Here is a 10,466-nt window from a genome sequence, read left to right as displayed (position 1 = left end):
TCAAGCCATGAAGCTCACTCTCAACTCAACATTTGATCACAAGGAAGAAGCAAGGGAGTAGTTGGAGTTAAGTGCCAAAATGTCAAGAAATCTTGAAGAAACAAAGCTCCAATCAATCTTTAGAGTAACGAAAGTCGATCCTATGGCTATAAATTATGCAAGTATGGCTAAGTGCGTATCCTGTACATGCTACGACATTTCAAGCATAACTCTCTCTCACTACAAAAGTCCAATTGATGTGATTCCTAAACCATCGGAAAGCTAAAAGATAGGAATACAATTTTCAGATTTACCATTCACCCAATTCAAATCAAGTCGAGATTAAAATCATGTCCAAAAAGGCTAGATTGTTATAGAAAACAGCCATAGTCAACCTTGTAAATCCTATAGTCAATCCTAAGAAAGTAAGCACATGAAATCCAAGCTTTTATGAAGCCATGGTCAACTCTAAACGAGTGGTAGTCAACTACAAGAAGCCAGATTTCAAAAATACAAGCTTTCTAGAAGAGGATTGACTAGAGAACTTCAATAGTCAACTACAAATGATCGTTAGACACAAGAATCAAAAGGAAAACGGCTAGTTTCTTGCTCTAATCACCTCTAACGGCTTTAAGACTCTTTCAACTATAAAAAGGACCATTGTGAAGCATTCCAAGTTGAAGAAAAGAAAGAAAGAGGGCCAAACTCTTGAAGATCATGATCTTGGAAAGGAACAGGAGAAAACCAAGCTAAACCAAGCCTACTTGAGTTTAACCTTCTTTGTGCTTTCATTCCAATCTTTATATTCTATCTTTATACCCAATGTTAAGTATTCTTCCTTCGTTGTATGCACTTAGTAAAATCTACTTTTTAGAGGCACTTTTGCTATTCTTATAAATGTTCTAACTTAGCCTTGAAAAGTTAGTGTATGGGCTTGTGGTAATCCCGTTAAAACCATGAGTTTGTGATGAGCTCAGAAAAACCATGGGTTTGTGGTGAACCCATTAAAACCATGGGTTATCACTTGATTTTAATAAAAGCTATTATAAGGGTTATCGCTTCCTGTTAAAAAGTAAGAATCTTTTTAGTAGATTGAAAATTCTTTAGCATTCCAAGGGTGTGGATGTAGGCATTTAAGAAAGCCAAATCACTCTAAATCCTTATATCTTCATGTTCATTTTTATCGTTGCTTCAAATTGCTGTAATTGACTTTGCAAAATTCATTTACAAATTGCTTAAGCTTTGATTTGATACTTATCACATAATCGATTTACCTTTTTGTTAAAAGCATTTTTCATCATTACTTCTTAGTTATTCTTGAAAATATTTTTCTTGTATTATATTGATTTGATTTGTATTTGAAAAAAATTTTAAACATTTTTAAAAGTGATCATTTGTCCATACGTGAACATTCATCATAGTTCTCTTTGGAATTCTTATTACAAGCTTCCAACAAAAATTTTTGATCTAGGGTCAACTATCAAGCTTCCATAGTCAACTATATATTTGGTTAAATAGTTTTTTAAAAGGTCTTATTAAGAAGAAATACAATCATAGTTGACTAAAGTTTCTCCATAATCAACTACATCGGCTCATGCTCCATTTTTTGAAAGAATTTTTAAAGTTCAATTCACCTCTCTCTTGGATAATCTTGTTACTTTATTCATTGAGCTAACAATTCTAACAAAATCCAAATCATAGCCACACAAAAAGAGCCTCAAAACCCCAATCGTGTCAAGAACCAAAAAAGCCAAAAAGCCAATGCATAAACGAAATCTACAAAAAACCCAAAAACCCAAAATGCATACAATAGATAAAAGAGAAACATAAAAAACAAAAGCTACGCTGATCAATCTTTAATGATACTAATCTAAGCCAAATGAAACAGACATACAAGAAAAAGACTAAAACCAACTAACCTAAAAAACCCACTATAATGAAAAAAGAAAAAGCCGACACAACTCAAAACTCAAAGAATAGGTAGAAAAACCCAACAAAGTCCAAGGAATCCAAATCATAGACACATGAAAGAGCCTTGAAACCCTAACCTTGTCAAGAACCAAAGAAGCCAAAGAACCCAAAACACCGATGCATAGAAGAATCCTCAGAAATCCAAAGAACCCAAAACACAAACAATAGACAAAAAATGTCTCAAAATCCCAACTATGTCAAGAACCAAAGAAGCAACAAAACATAAAACATTAATCTATAGAACAACTGACAAAAAATCCAAAGAATTGAAAAGGTAGAGAACAAACAGAAAAGCGACCAAAATACAAGGAATCCAGGCACATGGATAAAAACCCATAAAAACAACAAAAGAATAGAATATTCAATAAAGAAATGCAAACGGAAAGCCACAAAGACTTGTGTATTGAGAGTTAAACCTCAAAACACCCTTAGACAGTATCTACAAAACTCGAAATGCATTTTTGTGTAAATTACCAAAGCACACCAACCTCTTCTGTAAAATCCCGAAATACTCTCCATTCATCAACTAATTTACAATGTTAGGTGTCATATTCTGAAGACCTTTTGAAGGTTAAAATTATTGTAATTTAAATTTATATTTAATTTATAAAAAGATAAAATCATATTTAATATATTTCATTTTATAAATTTGCTATGACTTGAGTTGGTTCTTTAATAAATTTATCACCGAGTTGGTGTCGTTTCACTCTTGAAACCAAACTCAACAATTAACACTAATGTATTAATTTATATTAGATACTACATATTAGATTCCAAATTGGACCTGGCTTAAAATGCTAAGTGGGACCTTTGCGTCCCTCTTCAGTCTTCCGCAGCAAGCTTTGCCGTCCAAAAACCAAAGTATAAATACAAAGGGAGTAGATTTTGCTCCTCTGATAGACCTAATACCCCAGGCCAGGCTCCATGGATATGGTAACAAGCTCATCCAGGGCTGAAGTTGGGGAATCCTCTACTTCAAAACCCACCTCCGACACCTGGGCTAAGCTTGGTACCTCCCCCAATTTCCCATTTTTCCTTCCCTTCCTTTTATTTCTTCTGCCATTTACTCCGTCAATCTGTACTCAACAAAATTCTGTTATGTTCTTTCATTCTAAACTTTCTTTTGCGTATCTTGTGCATTGTATTTTCCAGTTATGCTTGTTTTTATGTATCCTCTGCGTGTTTAAATTGAATTGGGAATTCTTCGTCGGATTTTGTTTTTCAATACCTGCATGTATACCAACGGCGCATCTTTGCTGAAATGTGAAACGTTCATTTCTGGCACAGCCCGAATTGGAATTTGCCCAACTCTCCGCATGTTGGCTACATGCTGTTTCAATCTTGACATTATTAAATTTTTGTTGATTGAACAATTTGAGGGTCGTGTTTTAAATGAGTATAATTTTACTGTGGAAACAGGAATTTTATCTTCAATATCCGTGGAATATCTATTTATTAGTGAAGTTAGATATCTTCTTCATATTGCATAAGCATTGCATAAATTTAGGGAAGCAATTGCCTCTTCTTTGCTTTGACTGTGAACAATTTCGTTATCTAGTTCATTTTACATCATCATTACCTTGAATGCTTGACTTCTTGCTATGATTGTATCATTGCTGGACATTATTAAACTACTATTGTTACTCATGTTGGTATGAGTCGGATGATTCTGATATGAGTTCTCAAAGAATCAATTGCTGGATTTTGATGTGAAAATGCTTTTTTCTTATGATATGGAATTTTTGGTGACTTTTTACCATTAAGGGTAGGATATTGATCGACTTTTACTTGTTGCAGTACCATTAGATGCACAACTTTCAGATGTTGAGATATGTTCAAATGAGATGATAGTAAGTTCACAGGTCACGTTCTCTTCTCAAGAGAAGCATGAATGGTGCAGAATAACGAGGAATCCAGATCTGTTAACAGCAATGATGCAAAATAAAAGGTATTTGCAATTGATTGACTAGCCTATCTGTGGATTTATTTGTTTGGTAGCAATTCTTTAAATATCTATTGATAATGTAAACTAAAAAGTTCAGTAAGGTAACTGGATTTAGTAAAAACATGCATTATAAATCATGAATGATGTGTGTGACTCAATCAAGTTACCTGTTCTAATCTCTAATGTTGGTCTTACAATAATCAAGAAAGGAAAATGCATTTGCACAACTACAACCAAACTCCTATAGAATAGTGTGTGATAATGTGTAGATCAATGTCATAATTCTATCTGCCTTTGCATTTACCTCATTTTTCAGTGCAAGTATTTCTGGAGACTATCTATTTCCAAACCCTTCATGGTCTATATGATGCAGCACAATAGTTACATGTACAGAGAAGTATGAACAACGATATCAATAGTAATAAAACTTCAAAGAACATTTAGGATATTCTGGAGTCACCCCAAGTAAGATGGCATCTTTCCACACTCTGGAGAAATACAGCTAAAAACATCCTTCTTAAAATGAAAGATTGCATTTCTTTATATGAGTGTACTAATTAGGCTAATTTGAGTGGGTGCCAACTAAACAAGTACGCCTCATTATCATTAAAGTTCTTATGTCTTTACTTAATGTGAGAGTGATACAAATGAGAGTAATCATCCTTAAGTGTCCTTAGCAAGGAAGTAGTAAAAGAACTTTAGGTTATAATTAGCAAAATAACGCCTTGAAACTACAAAATATATCATGATAATAAATGAGTGCTTATCTAAGCAAGTTCCCATGCTCAAGCCTCTATATCTTATGCCAAATAAAAACTGATTTTCTTATAAATTTGAAGGGTTTTTCTTGTCTTACAAATTTTAAAGGTTGATTAATTGCTGTACACATAAGAACTTGAGTCCGTCAATTTCTAGGTTTTCTAGGCTTTGTGCAATTAGCAAAATGTTGTGTTCTGCGGACTTCCCAAACCCTGCCTACCTATTTTCTTCTATCTTTGGGTTTCTGTAGTGTTGGATGAGATAACTACACAAAGATTAGTGATGTAGTAATCATTTTATAATGCATCAACTGGTCAGGTTGTTTTGAAGTCCAATAGAGCATTTAAACCTGAATCTTCCCATGTAATCTGTTTTGCTCTAAGTGCTACCCTTGTTAGACACATTTGATCCTACAAAGTGGGTATAGATATGGGGTATGACCCTTCAAATGTAAGTAAAAAATTGAATGCATCTGTGTTCAGACATATGCACATGACCAGCATTGACATCCGAGTCTGAGAAACCTGGAATGCAGCTACTAGTTCTTTGAATATTTGATTTCTATATTAATTGTCTAGGAAGTTACAGATTACTCCCAGAAGACTGGTTTGTTGTTCCCGTGGCTATTTTGATGCTTACATCGAGAAGGAAGCAAAATCTTGTCTTTGTGGAAGTCTTGTACTGTCTTTGGCTGCTATTTTATTGTTCAGTAATGAGAAGAGGAGCTTTTGCCTTCTCTTTTTCGCCAGAATGTTATGAATCTAAGTTGACTAAATAAATATTTAGGAAACTGTAACTTCTGTTGCTGGCAAATAGGTCCTTTCTTGAAGATGATACTGAAGATGAATTATACTATTCCTAGCCTCATATTTCTGCATCCTAGACCAGACAATTTCTTGGGCTTGCTGTGGGTATTTCTATATTATTTTGAGATATAATCTTGCTGATTCCTTTTGATGAAAAAATAGAACTTCCCATTAAAATATGCCTTGCATTGAGGATACTTTGAGACACAAACATGTTTATATGCTTATTTTACATTGTAATAGACATACTATGTCTTATTTAAAACATCCAATGGATGAGTTGGGTATAGTGTTCTTCAGAAGCATTTAATTTTAGAAAGAGATAACTTAATATAAAATGTAATTCCTAGGACACAGAATTTTAAAGTTATGGCTGTGATACCTTATCTCTAATTATAAAGTCTTGAATGTTCAATAATAAAACATGAAGTTTGGCCTTGCTAAAGCAACCAGATCTTTCTTTGGAATTTTTGAATGGATGAGATTTGTAGTTTACCTTATTATTCTTAAACAATATATTAGAAGTCTCTTAAGTGGTAATCTGTATTTCAAAGTTTAAACCATGTTATCCTTGATTAGTTGCTAGATCCCTTGTATATCCTTTCTCATAAAGTATCCATATTACCTATTATGGTATGTCCCATTGTAATCATGTCATATGAAGTTAATATGTTTATTCTTGTTGTTTACAATTTAAAAATCTTCTTCATGTAAAGTTTCTGGAGAATGGATTTCCTTTTGGATAATAATGTTTTAATTAATTGTCAATAACTGAGTAAATATGTCCCTCATGGTACTCATCTTATTTATTGACTGACAGTATGATATTTCTTGACCTCTCATGCTTGTCCATAATCTTGCTTATTGTGTACAAATGTTCATTGCAAGATAATATTTGTTTTTTTTGGGGGATTCCTTCAGGAGGATCCCAGTTGGATCCCTTTGTTAAACTTAATTGTAATTCCAATAAAAACTGATTTTTTTTTTATAATTTTCAAATTGATGAAAGGACATAACTGGGGAAAAATTTAGTTGATTAGTGATGTACTCATCATTCATGATAGTAATTATCCCATTTAACCTGTAAATTTGGTGTTCTATTTGTCCAATTACTACTGGATACTGGTATTTATTTTTACCTATTCTCTTTTCTCCATATGTATTGGGCTACTGCAGTTCAAATGATATGCTTGTTGATGATGCTGTTGTCCAAAGAGAAGATGTTGTTGAAATCAAATGTGGAACTGAAATAGTTCTGGGTCCTAAAAGAGATGGTAAGCTTTAGTTTGATCTGATGGTTATGTTTTCTTAATTGACTTTTTATGACTGTTTAAATTCAACCAGCTAAATCATTGTATAGATCACTCATTAATTCTTTTATTTTTTAATATTGTTGATTTTAATAATAGTTTATGCAAACTGTGTATTATAGATTAAAATTGCTGATAAATATGATGCCTAGACTGCGAAGTGTTGAGTTTGTTTTCTGATTTCTGCTTTTTCGAATGAAAAGGAATTTTAGAGTTTAGTATGTTTTAAGTTAAGGACATTGCGGACGGGGAGGGAGGCAGCCATTTTTCTCATGGCTCAAGGGCTTCTCCCTCTTCACAAAATGTGGAGTAATTTGGTTTAACTTTTACAGTGGGAGCATATAACTGATGTCCTCCAGTAACTTGGAAGCTAATTCCCCTATGCGATATCCCCTTGTAGTCAAGGGAATGGTCAGGTTGAGTTAGGCCCTTTTGCTACAGTTTTATGAGAAATCTGATGAGTAGTTCTGTATATTTAATGAAGTAATCTGCTGGTCACAGAAATACTTGAAGTTACATTAAATAATAGTATGTTTATTTTAAATGATGTAACATGTGCTGGTTGGATTATGTCATGTTTTTCTCTTGCTGCTTCCAGGATGTTTGACCTACAAATTTAAACTAATGCCTGGTCAAGAAACTTGCAAAAAGCAATTGAAGGTGAATAAACATTAATCATGTAATATTTTTCTCTCATGTTCACTGTTGCATTCTTAGGTATGCTTATGGCATATATGTTTTGGCATTTGGTGTTTTTCAGATCTGTATAGATGTTGAGCATGCAAAATGCAGCATCTGCTTGAATATATGGCATGATGTTGTCACTATTGCTCCTTGCCTTCATAACTTCTGGTTTGTAATTTATGCTTTACTTATATAGTAATATACATTGGCATAATTGATTTTGATTCTGGCTTCTTGTATTGTATTTAGCAATGGATGCTTCTCGGAGTGGTTAAAGAGGTCACAGAAGAAACATTCAAGTGTGCTGTGCCCCCAATGTAGAGCTGTTGTACAATTTGCTGGAAGAAACCATTTTCTGCGGAATATTGAGGAGGTAGGATGTTGAACTGCCTCTTATTTTCTATTTTCATTATTTGAGGTATTTTGGCTTGAATCATCCTGTAATGTTAGTACCCTTTATTAGATATTCCAAAATTCTGATAACTGAAGTAATGCCATGGTGATGCAACTTTAGAATTCAGATTGCCAAAATAGATCATAGGTAATGTAATATGAGTAAGGAGTTAGTAATGTGAACATTACTTATAACTTCCTATAGATATGCTTGTCTACTTTTCCGGTTCATTATTTTTTTATTATTGGTAATCGAGCAAATGCTAGTGATATTGAGATTGGGAGAAAATTAAAAGAATAAAATGTTGTAGTTTACTTTTGCTTGGCCAATAGAATAAACACCAATGGGCTTAGTTTTTGCGTGAACCAAAACTACAGAATAGTGTAGAAAATGTCTTGGTTTCAACCTTAAAACTGTGTGGGTGAAATAGGGGTAAATAGCATGGACGGTCCCTAGCCTTCTATTGTGGTTACATTTTGATCATTAATCGTTAAATTGTTAAGTTTTAATCCTTAAGCCTATTAATGGTTGGCAGTCGCCTTTCTGTCAATTTGAACTGTCAAGATTGATAGAATGACATGCAAGTGGAATAAGTTGTTCTATGTAGGGCCAATAGAGTGGAAAAGGGTTTAAAAAAAATGATTAATTAAAGATAAAAATTTCATAATTTTTTCTATTTTCTTTTCTTCCTCTTCTTTTTTTGCCTTTATTGTTTTCTCCTTTCTTCATCTTTTCTGTCTTTCTTTGCATTGGTATGGCTAGATCTGGACAAATGTGCCGATTGGGGGGGTGTGGGGGTGGGAGTTTGGATGAGGGGAATCTAACTTGGTGGGGCTAGATTTGGCTTGACTAGCTCCGGTTTGTCCCCTTGGGGCTAGAATGTGCCCTTGTGAGCCATATGGAATGGATATGGTCAAATCTAACCCTGTTGTGCTTGAATCCTAGTGCAGTGCACTGATTGGCACAAAGTTGGGGTGAAGTTGGCCCTATGCGTGTTGATCTATGTCTGGTAGGGCCATAGTTTGCCTTAATGCATTGATCAGTGCAAGCAAGGGCCAAATATGAAGTGACTCAATGGGCACTTGCTAAGGCCATAGTTGGCCCAATGCACATTGATTGGTTATAAAGGTTGGATCTAGCCTTAATGTGCTGGTGGTACCAACAATGGCCTTTGCACACAACACGTCCTTTTTATGGCATCGCATTCCTTGCTAGTGGGTTGGGAGTGTGGGAAGGAAAGAAAAAGGAAAAGTAAAAAGGATAAAGGAAAGAAAATATAACAAATATAAATAGCAGTGTCGTGCTTAGATGAAACCTCTACAGTTTTGACAAACCAAATAGACGGGAGGACTACATTCTAATAACTTTCAATTTTAGTAAGGTTGAGCATTCCATTGGACCAATATAAAACAATTAAAATGTTATCAACTTAAAAGTTTGAGGACCGTCCATGCAATTTACCAAGTGCGATAGGTCTATTCTAGGTGGAATGGCTATTTCTCCATTTGCTTCAATTTTAGAGCTTGGACCAGTTATTTATTGGAATGAGCTATTTTTGATGAACTTAAAAAAGCCATTTTGACACCTTCAAAGCAATAACTATTTCAGGTTCATAAAAAATAAAGTTATTTGTTTTTGACAATTTTATCCTCCTTTTCTTTGGAAATTTTAATATTTTCTTGGTGAGAGAAAAATTACCAAAATGTTGCTGCATTATTGTTGACATTGGAAGTATCACTGGTGACCATAATTGGTGATCTGTAGCATAAAAAATCGTTACATCCATCGCTAGATCTAATCATTGGCAGTGCCAAATTGCCTTGCCAATGGCCACATCTAGCCGCTAGCAGTGCCATTAGGCATTTGCTAAAGATGTCCAAGGGCCAGGCTACCCATGGAAGCTCATACGCTTGGCCATTGTCTTGTTGGGCTCAGGCATAGATTTTTAGACCCGGGCTTGGGCTTACTAGACTGGAGTAGATTATTTTATTAATAAATAATATTTTTATTTAAGTTTAATCATAAAATATAATAAATAATTCAAAATTAATATACATCAATGTTTTATTATTTTAACAATAAAATAATATGTAAGCAAGTGACTTGGGTCAGGCTAGGTAGTCTTGGTAGACCTGATGTGAGCTTGGCCAAGGGCATTCTAGCACTTACTGACAACAGCAATAGGCATACCAATCTCTTTTTATCAACATATGTAAAGTATGAAATATGTATTCACACTTCATCCTTTTTTCTGTTCCTAGGATTAGGTGTTTCATTATCATACTATCCATTCAGCATCAAACATTGCATAATTGTTGAACATCTCTTTTCTTTTCTCTTAAATCTTTGCAAAGGACCTGAAGGATCCAGACCCAGCTCTATGAGCAAGGGGATGCACGTGTCACGGGGTGGTTCTTCAGACCTCCCTCCGTGCGGCCTTGGGTTCAACCTTTATCCCGATACTGGAACCCAAGTCAGCCTTAGTGCTTCAGCACTCGTCGAGCAAGCACCCAACACACCTACACGTAGCACACTGCTTTTCGGCACCCGCACACGCATACAATGGCTTTAAGCCGGTAGGCAAACTTACATAAAAGGAAAAGGAGGAAAGAGAGGAG

At 34.5% G+C, this 10,466-nt stretch overlaps 1 protein-coding gene across 1 annotated transcript in view; it reads left to right on the top strand.

Annotated features, from left to right (window-relative positions):
• Nucleotides 1–2,764: 2,764 nt before the first annotated feature.
• LOC110409880 (RING/U-box superfamily protein) overlaps nucleotides 2,765–10,466 on the top strand; it is a 16,758-nt gene continuing 9,056 nt past the window's right edge. The window contains exons 1-6 of the mRNA XM_021419374.2: nucleotides 2,765–2,959; nucleotides 3,748–3,898; nucleotides 6,637–6,734; nucleotides 7,369–7,430; nucleotides 7,531–7,622; nucleotides 7,704–7,827. Of these exons, the coding sequence (XP_021275049.1) occupies nucleotides 2,875–2,959; nucleotides 3,748–3,898; nucleotides 6,637–6,734; nucleotides 7,369–7,430; nucleotides 7,531–7,622; nucleotides 7,704–7,827 (612 nt within the window). The 5' untranslated portion in view covers nucleotides 2,765–2,874. The remainder of the gene's footprint in view (nucleotides 2,960–3,747; nucleotides 3,899–6,636; nucleotides 6,735–7,368; nucleotides 7,431–7,530; nucleotides 7,623–7,703; nucleotides 7,828–10,466) is intronic.

The sequence above is a fragment of the Theobroma umbraticum genome, unplaced genomic scaffold, assembly GCF_002168275.2.
Source record: "Theobroma umbraticum cultivar Fairchild unplaced genomic scaffold, ASM216827v3 scaffold_44.0, whole genome shotgun sequence".
Classification (NCBI taxonomy): Eukaryota; Viridiplantae; Streptophyta; class Magnoliopsida; order Malvales; family Malvaceae; genus Theobroma; species Theobroma umbraticum.
This window is presented reverse-complemented; position numbering and strand designations above follow the sequence as displayed.